This window comes from Schistocerca nitens, chromosome 5 (genome assembly GCF_023898315.1).
Source record: "Schistocerca nitens isolate TAMUIC-IGC-003100 chromosome 5, iqSchNite1.1, whole genome shotgun sequence".
NCBI lineage: Eukaryota > Metazoa > Arthropoda > Insecta > Orthoptera > Acrididae > Schistocerca > Schistocerca nitens.
This window is the reverse complement of record NC_064618.1, coordinates 576,589,602-576,611,210: the sequence shown is the minus strand read 5'-3', so window position 1 is coordinate 576,611,210 and position 21,609 is coordinate 576,589,602. Positions and strand designations below refer to the sequence as shown.

At 40.9% G+C, this 21,609-nt stretch overlaps 1 protein-coding gene across 1 annotated transcript in view; it reads left to right on the top strand.

Annotated features, from left to right (window-relative positions):
* The window catches only part of LOC126260590 (uncharacterized), a 39,285-nt gene extending 21,009 nt beyond the window's left edge, over positions 1 to 18,276 (top strand). Inside the window, exon 2 of the mRNA XM_049957925.1 lies at positions 18,020 to 18,276. Coding sequence (XP_049813882.1) covers positions 18,020 to 18,276 — 257 coding nt within the window. The remainder of the gene's footprint in view (positions 1 to 18,019) is intronic.
* Positions 18,277 to 21,609: the final 3,333 nt, after the last annotated feature.

The window sequence follows — 21,609 nt, the reverse complement described above, 5'->3', positions numbered from 1 at the left end:
AGAGATCACCTTTTTACGGTGAGACAGATAAGAGAGACAAATAGCTCTGAGCACTATGGGACTATCTGAAGTCACTACTTAAACCCAACTAACCTGATGACATCTCACACATCCATGCCCGAGGCAGGATTCCAACCTGAGACCGCAGCAGTCGCGTGGTCCCAGACTGAAGCGCCTAGAACTGCTCGGCCACATCGACCGGCTGAGAGAGACAGTGTGGGAACATAACCTTGATATTACTAAGATTTTTGTAGAGTCAATAAAGCTTGTGACAGCCTACATAGGGGAACAGTCATCAACGTTTTGAGAGAGTTCCAGTTACCACAAAAGTTAATAAAGCTAGCACGTAGGTATTTAGTGGAAACCTATCACTGAGTAAATATCACTACATAGCATTTTGAATTCGTACCTGGTCTTATACAAGGAGAAGTATTATCACCAATACGTTTTAAATTAGTTTTAGAAAAGATAGGCATAGAATGCGAAACATTAGAGCAAGCTGGTATAAAACTGAGTAATATCACAATAAATCGAGTTGCATATGCAGACGATTTTCTAATAAGTGGTAGCAAATTGGACTTGAAGCTCACGACAACTTCTTACAGAAATATTTTAAGGGAATCAGGGCTATAAATTAACGAGGAGAAAACTAAGTATATGGTCGTCAGGAAGGCACCCAATGTCATACCGCAATGGTAGCTGATGAAATCATTTTTAAAAGAGAAGACGTGTTTAAATATTTACGAAGCAGTTTTAGCGAGCAGAATAGAATAGAAATTAAAGTTAAGGCAAGAATCTCAGCGGAAAATAGATTATATTTTGACTTAAGGACGTACTGTGGAGTCGGGCAATTTCGATACGTTTTAAGATCAGACTATAGCAGAGTACAGTTCTCCCGGTAGTTTATTAAAAAACGAGGAACTGGCTGACCTATACTCACAGATTGAAAGTTTTCGAAGAATGAAAGAAATAACATTGACGTGGGCTGCACACCTAACTGGATGGAAGAGGAGAGACAACCACGAGTAGCATTCCCAAGATCCTTGGAAGGAAAAAGTGGCGGTGGAAAGCCACGGACAAGATTGGAGGATGATATCAAAGGGATACGAAGGCGTTGGGCCTCAGAAAAGGCGAATGGACCACGAAAGTAGCGTACAGGACTGATAAGTGGAGAAGTGTAGAGAACGCATATCATCTTCCAAACCAAACAGACAGTTACGAACAAGCATACTGGCATGTAGTGGCAAACGTAGAAGTGAAATGGGGTTAATATGCAGGTAATTCTAACGATAAAACTGGAACACCTTGACTGAAGCACTCAGATTATGAAAGGTGTAGAATCGGGATATAGAATCAGTGACGCCAACAAAAAATAAGTTGAAAAGTGGGACCAAATTCATAGTGAAAGAGCGTCAGTGACAATACAAGATTCGCTGATGACATTGCTGTCCTCAGTGAAAGTAAATAAGAGTGACATCTACTTCGGCCGCGGTGGTCTAGCGGTTCTAAGCGCTCAGTCCGGAAACGCGCGACTGCTACGGTCGCAGGTTCGAATCCTGCCTCGGGCATGGATGTGTGTGATGTCCTTAGATTAGTTAGGTTTAAGTAGTTCTAAGTTCTAGGGGACTGATGACGACAGATGTTAAGTCCCATAGTGCTCAGAGCCATTTTCACATCTACTTCTACATAAATAGAAAAGACACAAAATGGAAACCCAGCGAAAGTGCATATTTGAACAAAAATTCAGATGACAACCAGGCCTACATGTCTCGTTGCTTTATTTGGCAACGAACGGCGCCTTCGCCGTACCTGCAGTACGCTACAAGTGTCAGTCGTGGTCAGAATACCTTTCTTTGTAGTTGTGAGTGCATCGTGTCGGAGGTAAATGAATTCGAATTTGGAAAAATTGTCAATGGTCGTGTGGTTGGTGCTTCCATAACCACGGTAGACAAATCGTTAGGTCTTTCAAGAGGCATCGTATCGAAAATTTATACCGTATACAGGGAAAACGGAGAAACATCATCCGCTAAGTCACATCGCGGACGAAATTGTGCGTTACGCGATCGTGACAGACGCTCATTTAAAAGGGCTGTGAGGTAAATTAAGAGGAATATGCGGTAAAAGTCACAGCTGAATGAAGTACTCCATAACCTCCATAAGCAGCGAAATGCAAGGCGGGCTGTAATCTCGAAACTACCCTTCAGTGATGAAATTGCTCGTTAACAGGAAAACGTGAGGCTGGTCTTATAAAAACGGAGCAATGTATGGTAGCCATTTGGTACGATGTGTCTTGCTTCACACTTCTTACAACTTCCAGCCGGGTTCATGTCCCTAGTGTGAAACATGGTGGGGGTTTGGTGATGGTTTGGATTAGCGTATCATGGTTTCCCATGCGCCTGATGCTTACTTTTCAATTTCTCTTCACTGCCAACTGTTGTGTAACTATTATGGCTGATCAGGTCCGTCAAGTGGTATAACATTTATTCCCCAACGTTGGTGCTGCATTCGAAGACGACGGGGCCCCTGTTCACACAGCTGGCATGGTCCAAGACCGGGTCTGTGAGCGCGAGACTGAGTTGTCCTATCTCTCCTGCGCACCAGTCACCAGACCTCAAACACATTGAGCATTTGTTGTGTAGTATGGAGAGAAGTGTGCGTGATCGCTGTCCACCTCCATCATCGTTACCAGAGCTTGCCACTTCTCTGTAGATAGAATGGTGTAAGATTCCTTTCATAATTACTCAGTACATGTATTTTATACGTTCGGAGATGACTGGAAGCAGTTTTGAATTCTGTCGGGTTTCCTGTACTTTATTAGACATGGTAAAATATTGTCTTTTTGGTGTTTCCGCAGTTTTGCCCATCTCCAGTACGTACTCTATAAGCCAAAAATGGAGCGTGGCAGAGGGTACTTTATATCGTTACATGTCATTCCATTTCCTGTTCCACTCACAAATGAAGTGAGGGAAAACCGATTGTGTAAACCTCTTCGTACGAGCCCTAATTTCTGTCTTTGTGTTCCTACACGAAAAGAACGTAGTCTTCTCCCCAGAGATTCTCATTTGAGTTCAGGGAGCATTCTGTAACACTCACGTGCTGATCGAACCTACTGGAAAACATTCAGCAACTTTCATCTGAATCTTGAATTAGACTGATGGCAGCCCGCACACGACAGCAGTCCTCAAGAACAGGACACACGAAGAGTTTCATAAGCGATCTCCTTTATTATTGAATTAGACTTTCCTAGAACTCTCCCAATCAATCCAAGTCGACCATTCGACTTTGTTATTAACGACCTCGATGGCTCGTTCCATTTGACATCGCTTTGCAATGTTATGCCTAGATATTTAATCGCCCTGATTGTGTCTAACAGCACACCGCTAACACTGTATTCGAATATTACATGATTGTTTCTTCTACTCATCTGGTATAAATTAAATTTTCTCTATATGTAAAGCGATCTGGTATTCATCACACTAAGTAAAAGGTCTGTACGAGTCATCCTGTATCCTGCTACAGTCACTGAAACACGACACTTTCCCGTGCGCTACGGCGTCATCAGCGAATAGTCGAAGACTTTTGCCCGCCCTGTCCGTCAGATTGTTTACGTGGATGGAGGACACGAGTGGTCCAACCATACTTCCCTGAGGCACTCCTGACTATACTTATGTATCTGAATGGTGTGAACAGTCTAATAAGTACAGAATAAGGTGACAGCAATAAAAAGTAACAGGAAGGAGAAAAAATTAACTTCATATTGCGTTACAATTATCAAAATGAAACGAGTTGATTCGGCTACCTTTGAAGCAAAATAATACGGCATACGAAGCTAAGAGGACGTCAAAAAATACAGATTGGGACAGGTGAAGATCACATTCCTGGCGAAAAGTCTACTAGTAGCAAATATTGTCATTAATTTGAGAAATAAATTTCTAAGAATGTATGCTCAGAGTTCGGCATTGTAGAGAAATGAACCATGAACTGTGGAAAAAACGGAAAGGAAGGGAATCGAATTGTTTGACAAGTAATGACATGTGGTTCTATCGAAGCATATTGGAAATAGGTATACACCTAAGATAAGAAGTAAGTTCTCCGCAGAATCGTCGAGAAAAGGAACATGTAGGAGACACATGATAAGAAAGGACATAATGATAGCCAATGTGTTAAGGCATCATAGAATAATCTCCATGTTACTAGAGACAATATATGCACATACGCGGAAAACATGTGCTTATGTTGAGGATAAAAACTGCTTGGGTGGACAGAGATTAGAATGCATCCAACAGATAATCGAAGACGTTGGGTGCAAGTGCTACTGTGAGATGAAGAGTTTAGCAAAGAAATGGAATTTCCCGTTAGGCTACTTTCTATGTGAAAATGTAATGAGTCGGCGTATTTCAATTCTGTGTAGAAGATGGTAAATTCGAAGCTGGCTGTTCGATGTCTTTTGAAACTTTCAACCAAAAGCATGGAATACTCGATAAAGATCGACAGGCAACGCTGAATACAAGTATGTTTAGTTCGAATCCTAAAAGTGGAAATGTGAAACCGTGTCCAACTAAAAGTGTACTTCATATAAAACTACTAACATAGGTTGTACGATGAACATCCCCTAAAGTATAACAATGGTAACGTCACATAGCTGAAGTAAATCTGGCAGTACTCTGGAAAGTATATCAGGAAATGAGACACTAAAGTAGTATACGAGTTTTACTATTTGGGCATAACAATAACTTATGATAGCAGAAGTAGAGAGGATGTGAAATGTAAACTCGCACTAGCACTGAAAGCGCTGAAGAAGAAGAATTTGTCAACGTCTAACAGAAAATTAAATTTCTATGTCTAGTGTAACGTGGACGACAAACAGTTCAAATGGTACAAATGGCTCTGAGCACTATGGGACTTAACATCTGAGGTCATCAGTCCCTTAGAACTTAGAACTACTTAAACCTAGTTAACCTAAGGACGTCACACACATCCATGCCCGAGGCAGGATTCGAACCTGTGACAGTAGCGGTAGCGCGGTTCCAGGCTGAAGGGCCTCGAACCTCTCGGCCATAACGGCCGACATGAAGAGAATGTAAGCTTTTGAAGAATGCTGAAGATCAGATGAGTACATCAAATAATTTATGAGGAGGTACTGAAGCAAACTGGGGAAAACGGAGTTTGTGCCCAACTTGACTTTAAAAGGAATCGTTTGGTAGGACACATCATGAGACAACAAGAAATCGTTATCTCGGTAATTGAGGCAAGTGCACCAGATAAAAACCATACATGGAGACAAAGAGATCAAAACAGTAGGTAGACTCAAATAGATGTGGGCTGCAGAAGTTGTGCGGAGGTGACGACGCTTGCACAGGCCAGACTAGCGGGGAGACCTGCATCAAACCAGTCGTCGTACTGAAGATCACAACAAGAACAACAGCTGCATCACATTTTCTTCTAATTTTTGTCTCCCAGATACGTTTTGATATCCTGTGACATTTTTATGGGAATTACTTTAAATCTGTCAGAAATAGTTTACAGCTTTGACTGTCTTCCATGTTATTACTTTCGGCTACGGCTTTACTATATACTCCTACTCTTATAAGTGCTAAATGAAAAAGGTGAGTGACGCAGACTGATGTCAGAAACCTCAAAATTGTATCTACGCCCTACAGAAACAATGTAGAAAACAAATGACAATGACCTGTTTGGTGGGCAGGTGTGAGGGTACCACTGATAAACTTTCGCAGCTGACTATTTCTAAGACATTGAACCACCTTTCAATTGGATAGCTCAGATTGTACAGCACTTTCCCGCGAAAGGCAAAGGTCCCAAGTTCGAGTCTCGGTCCGGCACACATTTTTAAACTGCCAGGATTTTTTATATCAGCGCACACTGTATTGCCGAGTGAAAATATCATTCTGGCAACAAAATTGCAGTTTTAAGCTTGCATGCATAGAAACGAATGCGTTAAATATAAGATTACAATCTATTAAGACTGCGTGACGTTGCTTGCTTGAGCAAAACATTTAGGAAGTGGACACAAATGACTTAAAGATATTCACTGCCATTGCACAGTGATTTATAACAATAGGTCTAGTTGAATATTTGTGCCAGGTTGGGATTCGAAACTCAGCTTCCTGCTTCCTAGGCAGATGTGCGGACCACCACACCATCCGGTATGCTAGTGTAGTCCGTGTGGTTGTGGAGACCACTGTGTCCAGATGAAGTAGTTGTCAGTACATCTGCTTAGTAAGCTGGCTCCAGGTTCAAATCCCAGTCCGGCGCACGCTTTCAGCTTGTCCCATTGATATAATTCAATGGCCACTAGCAGCTGATATCTTTAATGCCTTTATGTCCTTCATACTGGCAGCAGGATCAAAATGATGTATGTCCTTTCAGACATGTCCAAAGGAACAGGCAATACATATATATTTAGGAAGCAGATTTACCTTGTATTCATTTCTTACCACCAACCCGCTCCGGCTTCGTACGAGTATCACTAGGAATCTATGGATGGACGACTTCTCTGGCGCAGCAGTCATGAATTACAAATACAAACCTTCCTCATGCTTAAGTCTGTCTACAAGTGAAAACCCTTTCGAAATCGCTACTGCAGCCCCTGAGGCATTCCCCCACACACAAAGACAGAAAAACGCCACTGGGGATTTTAATTTACAATGTGTAATGGTTTTCCCATTTTCTCCCTGACATACGTACTTACTACGAATGAAGACACACTGCGAGGTGTTTAGGGTTGTGAACTTCCGGCCAAACAGAGCATTTGTTTATTTATTTATGTTAATTATTATTTATATGTCAAGTTACGTAGGGCCAAACTGAGGAACAAATCTCAAAGGTCATGGAACGTGTCAGTATATGAAATTACAACATAAAAGTAATAACAGATAAAAATAAAATGTTACTGAACCCAAAAAAGCCATAAGTTTAAGTAACACAGAAAACAGTGTAACATAGGAATCAGCATAACTTGTCAAGGAACTCCTCAAAAGAATAGGAGGAGTGACCCATGAGGAAACTCTTCAGTTTCGATTTTGAATGCGCTTGGATTACTGCTGAGATTTTTTAATTCTTGCTGTATCTTACTGAAAATGGTTGTAGCGGTATACTGCACACCTTTCTGTACAAGAACTAAGTAAGACCGATCCAAATGCTGGTTTGATTTCTGCCGAATATTAAATGAGTGAAGGCTGCTCATTGTTGGGAATAATCTGATATCGTTAACAAGAAACGACAGTAAAGGAACTTACCCTACTTATTGCCCGAACCGCCCATTTCTGAGCCAAAAATATCCTTTTAGAATGGGAAGTGCTACCCCAAAGTGTGGTAGCATACGACATGTTGTTGTTGTTGTTGTTGTGGTGGTCTTCAGTCCTGAGACTGGTTTGATGCAGCTCTCCATGCTACTCTATCCTGTGCAAGCTTCTTCATCTCCCAGTACCTACTGCAACCTACATCCTTCTGAATCTGCTTAGTGTATTCATCTCTTGGTCTCCCTCTACGATTTTTACCATACACGCTGCCCTCCAATGCTAAATTTGTGATCCCTTGATGCCTCAAAACATGTCCTACCAACCGATCCCTTCTTCTAGTCAAGTTGTGCCACAAATTTCTCTTCTCCCCAATCCTATTCAATACCTCCTCATTAGTTATGTTGTCTACCCATCTAATCTTCAGCATTCTTCTGTAGCACCACATTTCGAAAGCTTCTATTCTCTTCTTGTCCAAACTACTTATCGTCCATGTTTCACTTCCACACATGGCTACACTCCATACAAATACTTTCAGAAACGACTTCCTGACACTTAAATCTATACCCGATGTTAACAAATTTCTCTTCTTCTGAAACGATTTCCTTGCCATTGCCAGTCTACATTTTATATCCTCTCTACTTCGACCATCATCAGTTATTTACTCCCTAAATAGCAAAACTCCTTTACTACTTTAAGTGTCTCATTTCCTAATCTAATCCCCTCAGCATCACCCGATTTAATTTGACTACATTCCATTATCCTCGTTTTGCTTTTGTTGATGTTCATCTTATATCCTTCTTTCAAGACACTGTCCATTCCGTTCAACTGCTCTTCCAAGTCCTTTGCTGTCTCTGACAGAATTACAATGTCATCGGCAAACCTCAAAGTTTTTACTTCTTCTCCATGAATTTTAATACCTACTCCGAATTTTTCTTTTGTTTCCTTTACTGCTTGTTCAATATACAGATTGAATAACATCGGGGAGAGGCTACATCCCTGTCTCACTCCTTTCCCAACCACTGCTTCCCTTTCATGCCCCTCGACTCTTATAACTGCCATCTGGTTTCTGTACAAATTGTAAATAGCCTTTCGCTCCCTGTATTTTACCCCTGCCACCTTCAGAATTTGAAAGAGAGTATTCCAGTTAACGTTGTCAAAAGCTTTCTCTAAGTCTACAAATGCTAGAAACGTAGGTTTGCCTTTTCTTTATCTTTCTACTAAGATAAGTCGTAAGGATAATATTGCCTCACTTGTTCCAACATTTCTACGGAATCCAAACTGATCTTCCCCAAGATCCGCTTCTACCAGTTTTTCCATTCGTCTGTAAAGAATTCGCGTTAGTATTTTGCAGCTGTGACTTATTAAACTGATAGTTCGGTAATTTTCACATCTGTCAACACCATACGACATAATCTAATGAAAATAAGCAAAGTAGACTACTTTTCATGTCGAAAAACAACTTACTTCAGATAGTGTTCAAATAGTAAACATGGCAGCAGTAAGTCTTGAACAGGATCCTGAACCTGGGTTGTCCCCGACAGTTTACTATCTATCTGGACACCTAGAAATTTGAAATGCTTAATCTCACTAATAATATTCCGGTTCTGTGAAATTAGAACCTCGGGTTTTGTTGAATTGTGTGTTAGAATTTGTAAAAACTGATACTTACTATATTTAGCGTTAGCTTATTGTTCTACACGCCATGAACTTAGGTCATGGACTGTACTGTTTGAAACCGAGCCAGCGTTGCACACAACATCCTTTACTACCAGGCTAGTGTTATCAGCAAACACAAATATTTTAGAGTTACCTGTAATACTAGAGGACATATCATTTATATAAATTAGGAACAGGAATGGCTCCAACACTGATGCCTGCGGCACCCACATTTGACAATACCCCACTCAGACCCCACGCCACAGCTGATCTCAACACTGTGAATAATGACTTTTTGCTGTCTTGTTAAAGTAAGAGGTGAACCAATTGTCAGCTATTTCCAGTATTCCGTAATGGTGAACTTCTGGAGCAATATTTTTTGATCAACACAATCAAACGCCGTAGCTTTCGAAACCTTTAGTTTAACCTGTCCAGTACCTCACACAGAAAGGACAATATAAAATTTTCAGTTGTTAAACTACTACTAAAGCCGATCTGTACATTTGATAGTGAATTATGTGATGCAAAATGAACAATTTTCCTTACATAAACAGGTTTTTCGATAACTTTAGCGAACGCTGATGGCATACAAATAGGTCTAAAACTGTCTACATTGCCCCTTCCTCCCTTTTTATAAAGCGGCCTCACTACCGAGTATTTCAGTCGTTCAGGAAACTGACCATTCCTAAACGAAAAATTACAAATATGGCTAAGTATAGGGCTAACATGTGCAGCACAGTACTTTAATATTCAGCTAGGCACTCCATCACATCCATGAGAGTCGTTAGTCTTGAGTGATTTAATTATGACTCAATCTCCTTCTTGTCTGTATCACAGACGAGTATTTCAGACATCAATCTCGGAAAGGCGTTTGCCAAGAGAGTTATATTATTTTCTGTAGAAACTAAATTTTTATATAATTCACCAACAGTGCTCAGAAAATGATTGTTAAACACTGTACGTATATCGGATTTATCAGTAACAGAAATAGTTCTACTAAGAACCACATACTCTTTGCCACCTTACAATGCTGTTTGTTATGGGCTAGTGTAGGTTGATTGTGATTACTTCTAACATTCTGAGATACAAGTCTTGTCCAGAAAGTAAGTTCCGATCAGTCGCGAAATGGAAACTACATAGCAAGTCAGAAATGTTTTATTTGCGACAGTTGGTTCCACCTTCCAGGTACTTCTCTACATAGTCGTCGCTCCAGCTAGGACATCTGTCGCACCGTTATACCAACTTTTCAATACCCTCGTCATAGAAGGTAACCGCTTGTGCTTCCCGCCAATTCTCTACGCTCATCTATAGCACGTTGTCTGTGCGAAAATGTTGTCTTCATAGCCAGTAGTTAATGTGAGCAGAGATGAATCACAGAGGGAGGCAATTACGTGCTGTAGTGCGGGTGATCAAACACTTCCCATCGGAAACGCTACAGGAGCATTTTCATTGCCCCTGCAGATTGCGACAGAGAATTTTCACGAAATAGGAACCGTATGACAGTTCTGTAATGTGGGCTGCATAACATCAGGCGAAATCTCTCAGCAGGACCTCATACTTGGCGGGAGACACTATTTTCTACGCATCTTTATGTGGTCACCATGCGCTCAGAACTGAAGAGAGCGTAGTGATGCAACCGACAGGGATACTAGAGACACTGTCGAACACATATGTGCAAAGCTTCATTAGATTTTCAAAATGGTTTTCATTTCTTGACCGATCGGAACTTACTTTCCGAATATCCCTCGTAATCCCCGCTTTGTTCTACATGATATCCTTATACCATTAGTCAGCCACCTAGGCTGCATTTTACTGCTAGCATCCAGTTTAGAACGTTCTAACGGAAAGCAACTCTCAAAGAGCATGACAAATGTGTTAAGAAAAGCATTATATTTGTCATCTATGTTACCGGCCATATAAACATCCCGCGACTCTTGTTCCTTGACGAGTTTCAATAACTGTCTATTGTCGTTGGATTAACTTCTCTACATAGTTTTTAATTATGTGTGACATTTGTTTGAGTACAAAAGCATTTAAGTGTTAAAACTTGTGCATCATGGTCTGAAAGGCCATTCACACTTTTACTAACAGAATTTCCATCTATTAATGGAGAATGAGTAAAAATATTGTCCGTTATTGTGCTACTCTTTCCCTGCAGCCTAGCTGGAAAAAGCACAGTCTGCATCAGATCATATCAATTTAGGAGACCTACCAACATCTTTTATCTTTCACAATCATATACATATTTAATATTAAAGTTGCCACATATAATTAACTTCCGGCATTTCCTGTAAAAAGTCTACGAATTCCCGCCCACCCTCCATATTTATGTTTTCCTCGGTTCTCCGAAATCACTTCCGTAGAACGACAGTTACTCTGAACATAACACTACTGATTTCTTGTTTTCTGTTGCGAAATCAGAATCGATGTTGCGTTCCGTCTTTACCTCGTTGTGCTTCGACGTTGTACTGGGGTCAACTTGTTTTCCTTTTCACATAATAACAGCTGTTGTAATAATTCACAGATTTCACCATCCTAAAATATTTTGGAAAACGGATCATTTTGCGAAGGACAAGTCTCGCCATACTACGGTACATTCTACACGCTATCTCAGAAACAGAAATATAATCGCAAAAACATGTGCGGTAGGGATATTATTTTTCAGTTTTAAAAGAAAAAGAAAATAAAAAGCATTTTGGCCTTTTACCATGTACCATTCCGCTTACAAATACAATTACAAGTTTCACTAGATGCTATAAATGCTTATATTACAGCAAGATATTTCTGTTTAAATGCAATAAATACCACTAGTGTTTCAGAATTGTAATTATCTTATGTTGTTTTGCTTGTAGGTGGCGATATTGGAGCGTAAGCTGCTGAAGTCACGGTAAGTTGTAGTGAAATTATCATTTATGTCATCTAGATGCTTCATGAAACAGACATAATACATTTTGAAATTATCATCGCACTATAGATTTTTTTGTTTAAAGTCTACTTTTTACACACTATGAATGAAACAGTATTTCAGAAAGAGACTATGTGTTATAGTAACGTAACCAGACTGCACCTTAAGGCGAAAATTTCTTAAAAAATGGCAATAAAAATCTGAAACTTGCAGTAAATTTGTGAAGTTTCAGGTCACCTGTAGAATGTAAGATTTTCAACGTAGCTTTCTGTCGGCTTCAAAAAAACTTTGTTTCCCTGTTGAAGCTGTTTAATGTTGTCGTTAAAATTTTTGTGTAGGCATTACTTTAAAGGGAAATGAAAACGCACAAATTGCTTAATAATGCTCTATAAGAGGATAAAAATAAATAACCTTAAAAGTGAAGGTTATTCATCTATAGACGACCCTATGAAAACTAGGAGAGCAACTAAAATGACACATATCAAAGTACAATCTGTGTGAGTAGATTATCAGAACAGGCTGACACCCGTATGTGACTCACAAATTTTAAATGGTGTAAAGCGGCATTAGGCCTGATCTTTACAAAATACCTGTTTTTTGCTGTCTGTATTCTATCATTTGCACATTCATATACTGTCAGTCACGTCACGGGTATCATTCGCGACAAAGAAACGCTTCTCCAAAACGCAATTTCTTCTTTATTTCTGTTAGTTTACCGATAGATATTTTAGAATGATTTTCCAGCCCTCAAGCTCAGAGCAGAGCCATCTATGTATCAGAAACCGTCTATAATCTGAGAAATAATTGCAGTTGACCACGTGTCAGTCAATAAACAAAAATAGGAGTAATTTTTTCTCGGTCATTTAAAGATTTTATCGACTACCATTTCGTGCATAAATTCCAGCAAGTTTGCGCTCCGACATCAATATAAGTACAACGTAGGAAAATGGTACAATATGTGGGTTTACACTTTTAATAGCCTTACTTATGTCTGGACCACACTTTCTTTTCATCAACCTTACGCGTTTAGACTTTCCTTCATTTTTTAAAGCTACAAAAATACAACATACAACTGGTACCAGGCGACATGAAAATATATTTCACCACTGATAAGAGACACATTACAACGAATAGAATATTGATTCCTAGCTTACTAATGGTATGCCATTCATATAACAAAACTAGAAACATTGTATCACGTCCACGTTCTCGAGCACGAGGCAAGTGATGATGAGCACTGTTAATAGTGAGATCAGGAGATAGAATAGTCGACAGTGGTGTTTCATGAGTTGTAGTATTCCACAAGCTCAGTGGTACCATTGCAGTTATATTATGAGTAAGTGGAACATGTTGATTTACTGATTAATTGTTTGAGGCGAGGAAAGAGGCTGAAGCACTTTGAGAAGATCATTTTATTTATGACTCTTATGATGAATAATAGAAGAGGATTTATTTTTTGTGTATTAATGTTTGTGAAGCAAAGGAAGAAATTACTTATCAGTATCGAACTTTTCCACTCAGAAAACTAATTGCATTTCATCTTATAATTTATCCCAAATCATTGTCCGCATCCTGAGTCCATGCCAAAATGTGAGTTTTCGTTTTCACTTATTCATACTGGTTGTGAACCAAGTACACTTTGCCTGGTTTTAAAACAGAACGCATTGGAACAAGCGAATCTCAGTAGTTAGTTGTAGATCAGCAAATGCGACGCGCATTCAAGACAAGAGCAGTGTATTGTAAAACAGGTAAGCCCAAATTAATTAATAAGAAAAGGAAGCACTGAGTTTATCCAGGGTTATTTTATCAGTTTAAAAGTTAAATGATTGGTAGTGTTGAATTCAGACAGTATTCTTCCCATTACGAATGTTTAAACATACAGGGAGCCAGACAGGCACTTTCAATTTACGTTCTCCCAGCCAGATTTTGGAACACATTCTTGCAGTCGATTTCTTACGTTCAAAGTCTCCTAATTCCTATGTTGAAAGCACGGAAGTTTACAGTTAGCTTACACTGTCATCAAGCGGCACTTTCAATGAATTACGACAACATTATTATATTTATTGGGATAGCGTCATGCGAACGTGTGGCATCACCGCAACTACAGTGAATACATTCGAAAGACTGCGGCAAACATTACCGAAAATAGTCCACAGAATGCGACCTCATGCGAAGATGTGTCACTACCAGCGCCTTAAACATTTAGTGTGGCGTTGGCTGTGTTACGGGATGGATCCTCCCCCACTCACCTCACACACCATACCTCAGTCCAAGCGACTTCATTATCATTCCACACTTGAGAAAACGATTGCATGGGAGGCACTTTGCAAAAAGAACGAATGGTCTCACGTCGTTGAGGCGAAATCTGGATAACATTGTTGACGATTTCAGTGACTTTCAAAGCCTTCCCCTTCGTTGGCAACGCTGTGGGTAGACACTGGAGAATTATTTCAAATCAGAGCAGTTGATTTTCATGCAGTTTTGTTCCATTTGTAATCGTACACAATAAATTTACATCGACTTCCAATGCGTGTGTTTCATTTCAACCTTGACCGTCACCTCCTGTACTGGAAGCTCAATTTACGTTGGCATTTAGATACGCACTGCAGTATAGGTTCAATGCACACCGTAGAATTGTCATGTTGCTGCATTATTGCAAAATATACCACAGTTGCCATGACTTTTGGGATGATCCTCGTATATACACTGACGGAAAAAATCGCAACACCAAGAAGTTGTGCAACATAACCGAAAGGTAATAGGCTTGTTTCTACATCTGAAAGATCGTGTCTATTCAGTATCGCACCAGTCACACAAGTGTGTCGCAAGCAGCGCTGCTACAAGGCAGCAAATCACGTTTGCTTTAAATACACGCTAGTTAGTTACCACTGAGACTGAACGTGGTGATTTGATGTTTGTCAAGAATACTTTTATGAGAACTAAGACGGCATTATCAGTACCTCATTGGGTTTGAACGTGGACATGCTGTAGTGCTACGAGGAGCTGAATATTCTTTCTGCGATATCGGAGAAAGGCTTGGCAGGAATGTACCCAATGTACATCACTACTGGCAGCGGTGGTCACGAGAATGTACACTCGCGAGAAGACCATGCTCCTGACGGCCACTTGGCCCTATCGTGTTCGGCCTATGCCTCTGGTGCATCGTGCTGCATCTGTAGCAGCAGTCTGAGCAACCGCAGGTACTACAGTGACACAAAGAACTGCCACAAATCGGTTAGTGTAAAGACAGCTCCGAGCTAGAAGCCCAGTAGCGTGCATTCCACAGACCTCAAACCACTGCCGTTTGCGACTACAGTGGTGCTGAGCGACAGCTCAGTGGAGGGCAGGGTGGAGGTCCGTTGTGTTTTCTGACAAAACGTGGTTCTGCCTCCGTGCCAATGATGGCCGTCTGTTGGTTATAAGGAGGCCGGTTGAGGCCTTGCAACCAATCTGTCTGCGTGGTAGACACAATAGATCTACACCTGGAGCCACGGTCGAGGATTTGATTTCGCGTGACAGCAGGAGCACTCTCGTGGTTATCCCACGTACCCTGATTGCAAATTTGTACCCAGTCTCGTGATTCGATCTGTTCTGCTGCCCTTCATAAACAGCATTCCTGGGGTATTTTCGAACAGGATAACGCTCGACCACATTCCACTACTGTAACCCAACATGCTCTAAAGGGTGTCGATATGTTGTCTTGTCCTACTCGATCACCAGATTTGTCTCCAATCGAGCACATATGGGACATCATCAGAAAACTCCACCGTTATCCATAACGGGCATTAACCGTCCCTCTACTGACCGATATTGCAATAGGCAAGGAACTACATCCCACAAACTGATATCCGGGACCTGTACAATACATTGCAAGCAATTTGCTTGCTTGCAATCAATGTTCTGGCGTTTACACCGGCTATTAATGTACTAGTGTTTGAAAGTTGCGGTTGGATAGCGTTACTGCCTCTAGATCATGGTGTACTGGGTTCGATTCCCAGCTGGGTTTGGCATTTTCTCTGCCAGGGACTGAATGTTTGTGTTGTCCTGATCATCACTACCGTCGTTCTTGACAGTGGCTAGTTGGGACTGTGTAAAAATAGAAATTGGACTGTGTAAATTTAAGTCCGGGTGCTGGTGACCACGCTGTTGTGTGCCCCACAAACCAAACATCATCATCACAATTTATAACTGCCCACCTCGTGTTGTGCCGACTCCATTGTAGCTTGAATTGATTATTAAGTTTGTTTTATATGCCCGACTTCTAATTTCACCACCCAAGTCTCCAGGGTTAAGTAGTTATTGCCCGATGACGACACGCAATACAGTTTGTTAAAGCGGAGTTCGCCGTTATTAATTATGTTTTTAAATTTAATTTTATTACTCGTACAGGGACTCAAATGGCTCTGAGCACCATGGGACTCAACTGCTGTGGTCATAAGTCCCCTAGAACTTAGAACTACTTAAACCTAACTAACCTAAGGACAGCACACAACACCCAGCCATCACGAGGCAGAGAAAATCCCTGACCCCGCCGGGAATCGAACCCGGGAACCCGGGCGTGGGAAGCGAGAACGCTACCGCACGACCACGAGATGCGGGCTACAGGGACTCAACGTTCGTTTGTTTAACAGCGCGTCGTCAAAATAAGTATGAAATGCTAATGTCTTTGCAATACATAATGTCGACTATTGAGTTAAAGTTCGTACCTATTTTGCCATTTTGGAGAAGAGAAACCTTAAGCGCTTCTGCTTCTATAGTCTCAGTATCAAATGTTCCCTAATTTCAATTTGTTTCCTATATACGTTCAGTATTTAACACAAATTATATATCAATGTCATTTCAGAGATATTACGTCGGTTCCACACTAACGGAATAACACGTAATTGTCATTTAACATCACTATCTAGGAGGAAAGAGGGATTGATCCTAATCATGAGATAATAGCTTTTAATAAGCAGCAATCGTTAATTACATAAAAAGTCACGTTCAAGGATGATAATCGAACAACTTTCGTTACGTCCGTTTTGACTTATCTGTCAAAACTAATCCTTTCGCCCACAATTCAAATTAACACTGACGTTAAGCCCTTTTGTCGGAACATCGAATCGTAACAATTATGTGAAAGTTTATTCTAGTCCCAGAATTAATTCCTTTCAGATACGCGCACGACCGAACAGCAGAACGGAACACAAACGACTTGTTTTAACAACCGAACAACGCAATGACGTTACATTACGAGAATGTGCACTCAATGAACATCTCTTTTCTACTCTGCTTAATTAAATTATTCCTAATTACAATTTATTCAGCTATTTAACGAAAACATATAACAAAAAATAAAATAAATTTATCCCAACGTAAAAGATCCGTTATAACTTGCAATAGCTGGACCAGAGTTGGTTTCTACAGGGTATTGGGACGAACCCTAGTTCAAGCTTCAGCAAGTGGCCCGCCAACAAGTGTAATCCAAAATACAATTATGTGTATCCTGCATGACAACCGCTACTATCCCTATCACCTGCAATATCAGCAGCGGATTTCACTGTATGGGAACGAGTTTGTCGATGGCTATTGCACCAGATCATCATAGTTACGAGATTTATGCCAACGGTCCTCTTTATCGACCAAGTAACCTTTACCAGAACTGGCATCATCAGTCTCCATAATCGCCACCTGTGGGCTATAGACACGGCACTTGGTCAAAGGTACTTTCATTCGTTAGCGCCTTCTACTGTGGCAACGATCCATTTCCGGTCAAAAGTTCATAAGAATAGTTACCTCCATTTCTTGTCAAATGGCTCTGAGCACTATAGCACTTAACATCTGAGGTCATCAGTCCCCTAGAACCTAGACCTATTTAAACCTAACTAACCTAAGGACATCACACACATCCATGCCCGAGACAGGATTCGAACCTGCGACCGTAGCTGTCGCGCGGTTCCACAGCCTAGAACCGCTCGGTCACCACGGCCGGCCATTTCTTGTCAGAATCTTTCCTTAGGAAATGTGTGGAGAACAGACGTTACATTTTGAGCGTCCTTCACGGTGGAAGTGTGTAATCATATGGTAAAGACGAAACCAGTTGTTTATGAACGACTAGGAAATAGTTCCGGCCACAGTTAAGAAGTTATCGGAAGCTGGAAATGGTTGCACCGAACGCAGAGTGTGGGCGCCGCGGCCGCCTGTTGGCTGTGGGCAGCCTCCGCTCCCACCTCCACCTGCCCCTCCGCCCCGCGCGGCGAGTTACAAATGGCGGCAGTTAGCCGGCTGCCCGCCCCCGCTTCTTACGGCGGATTAATTGAGCCCGCTCTGCCCGCCCCGCCGGCCAGCTGCGCGCCACAGGTATCACACCTCAGCGCCGCACCGGGGCCGCCGCGCTCTGAGAAACGACGACGCGTATTACCAGACTCGTCGTCTCCGACTGCAAATCAGATACGGCACGAACCAAGTGTCTGAATGAGTTCGCTTCACCTCCACTCTGAGCTTCACTTCAATTAGTACGTCCTCTCTGGGAGACACTGCGAACAGAATTCAGATTTAATCCTGTATTATCTAATTTTCTGACGGCGTCTAATGTTTACAGTACCTTATTTTCATTGAAAATTTTAATTTTGCACACCCTAATTGCAAATTTTGGTTCAATTTAGAAGGGTTCCATATTTAGAGATTTTAATACTCCGCTCTCTGCAAAACATAATATATTTCCTTATTTTATTCCTTACGCAAACAGGCGTGGACACTACGTCCGTCTTCAGTGGGTCTCGTTTTACTTCTCTAAAATATTATAGAATACATTTGACTGTCTTTCTAATGTAACTAAATAATGTAATATGCACATTTTTGTTTCGTTGTCATTGCTCACAGAATTGTATTAATTTTACTTATGAAAATGTACAGGTACGCCTGTCACGCCTTAAAGCTAGCCTACGTGTACTATCCTACATGATATTAATGCCGTTTCGGATTAACTATCACATCAAAATAAAAAACGCACCTGCTAGCCGTTAGGACTAAAATAGAAAACCAACAATACATTCTGTTTAAACTTTTACGGATATTAAACCAGGTTCGCTGTATATGACACCATGGTGTCCACATATGTTTGGATAAGAAACAAAATTACGAAAAAAGGTGTGTGAATTTTATCCATAATGGATGCAGCTGAACTCCGTGGCTGTTTCTTTATAGGAGTAGAGTAATAACCACTACCAGTCACAACAGGTCGTTTTATCTAACGCACGACTGGTTTCGGACCTGAGCCCATCTTCAGGCGGTTTTACATTCAATTATACGTTTCAAAGCTCAATGTTGAAGAGCACTGTTTGAATAAGAAAGAAGTAATGTGATGATGACGAAATAGATCCGACTAAAATAATTGGAAGTAGCTAAGTGACATATGCTGAAAAATATTATAGTACTTACATAAAGCAAGAGTATCCAGCTGTTTCCACCTCACAGTCACGACACTTTTTTACAAAAATATGTCGATGTTTTACACATTCACTGTACATTATACTTCATGGTAAATAGTATATCCATGTTCAGCCTTTCATTCAGCAGATGTTAATAACTTCAGAGGCATATACGCTCACATATTCTTTGACAATAACTTCTGTTTTTTATGCAAGCCCGTTGGATGTGAGTGCATTGGTCCTGAAGTTATTAACGTCTGCTGTAGCAAAGGCGTAACACGGAAATGCCACGATGTGTAATGTACAGTTAATACGTAAAAATTATATCTTTGTAAAAAAGTGTCAGGAATGTAATGTGGAACGGCATGGATACTCCAGCTGCATGTACAATAATGTTCCTCAACACACGTCGCTTAGAAGCTTCCAATCGTTTTAGTAGGATCTACTTAGTCATCATCACATTATTTGTTTTTTTCTTTTTTATTTCACAGTGCTCTCCAGCACAGAGCACTGCAACATGTAATTGAAATTAAAAGACCTGAAGGCAGGCAGAAGCTCGAAACCGGTCGTTTAATGAATTTTCATGTCTGGTAGCGATAATTATTCTATACCGAAACACATTGTGTTTTGCGCATCATGCAGTTTACAAACTCAAATTTAATTTACAAAATGAGATTTTCACTCTGCAGCGGAGTGTGCGCTGATGTGAAACTTCCTGGCAGATTGAAACTATGTGCCCGACCGAGACTCGAACTCGGGACCTTTGCCTTTCGCGGGCAAGTGCTCTACCATCTGAGCTACCGAAGCACGCCCGGTACTTACAGCTTTACTTCTGCCAGTACCTCGTCTCCTACCTTCCAAACTTTACAGAAGCTCTCCTGCGAACTCCTGAAATTACAAAGACAGAAAAGCGGCAACACAAGTTTCCAACCTAAGCTATTTAATGAAAAAGGCGTTAGTTTCAAAAACACTGAAGCTGTCATACTACCATTTCTTACACTGAGATACATCTGAGCTGTATGCGGTACAGCCCAGTCCTCAATGACAATCTAGACAGGTGCTGACATAGAGGTGTAGAAAACCTGCAACGAGTCTGACACCCATTGCACGGAGGTTATCAACCTACGAAGAGGCTAAATCCAGACGTACTTTCATTAACGACACCTATAGGAATCGAGGACCAAAAATTTCTAGGACAACAGATTTTCCTTCACTTTAACAGCAATAAAAGGTATTGTGTGTCCATTGAAGTAAGCAGATGATTATTAGCAGGCATTGGAAGTAATCCTTAGAACTTTAACGATGCTTAATAGTGCCAGATAATGATAACTAAGTAAATATTTAACATTAGAGACTGTTAACTTACCGTAAGAGCTTGAAGTAAGAGCGCCCTTCTTTAACACATAAACGAAGTCACTCCCTACTTAATCATAAATATACGTGAAATAGCAAGTTGAAACAATTACTGTTCGCCACTTTCAAATTCAGAAAGACATGTAAATAATTTAATTCAAACTATTGTGTGACACCATGTTTTACATGAACAACGACATTTTACTTTTTTGTACAGTTTCAGCTGTGTTCACTGTGGTGACAAAGCACGGCGCACTCTAAATCGTACTTGATGTACGGAGAGGTGTTACAGAGTGAAACATAGACCCACACACACTTTTCGTTTTGTGATTAACATGTTGATCACAAAACGACAAGTGCAAGTGATGTAAGTGATGTGTTGTAACAAATGTGGGTGAAATAACTCTGGAAATCGGCTAGCTCGAGCATGGGGACTAAAATCTTCCTCTTTGGCGCTGGTTCAAATGGCTCTGAGCACTATGGGACTTAACTGCTGATGCCATCAGTCCCCCAAAACTTAGAACCACTTAAACCTAACTAACCTAAGGACATCACACACATCCATGCCCGAGGCAGGATTCGAACCGGCGACCGTAGCGGTCGCGCAGCTCCAGACTGAAGCGCCTAGAACCGCTCGGCCACCTTGGCCGGCTTGGCGCTGGTGCCATACATACAAAAAAATAATATCTGAGCTGCTTTCTGTAGTTTAATTGACATAAACATTCTTCGGATTGAGAGCACAGTCCAAGACCACACGTCTCCCTTGAAGCATGACGTCCTGTCTGACGTCGCGAATTAACGTTGAGCAGGATGTAAGCGGCCTGTTACTAAATATCGTCGATGTTTGTCTTAGTAACAATTGTAAAGTACGATGTTTGTAAACTAAACTGTTTATTCCAAATATGTCGTGGTGATGAATATGTCGTTAACGTAGAACCTGAAGGTACAGATTAAATACACTGAAGCGCCAAAGAAACTGGTAAAGGCCTGCGTATTCAAATACAGAGATACGTAAACAGGCAGA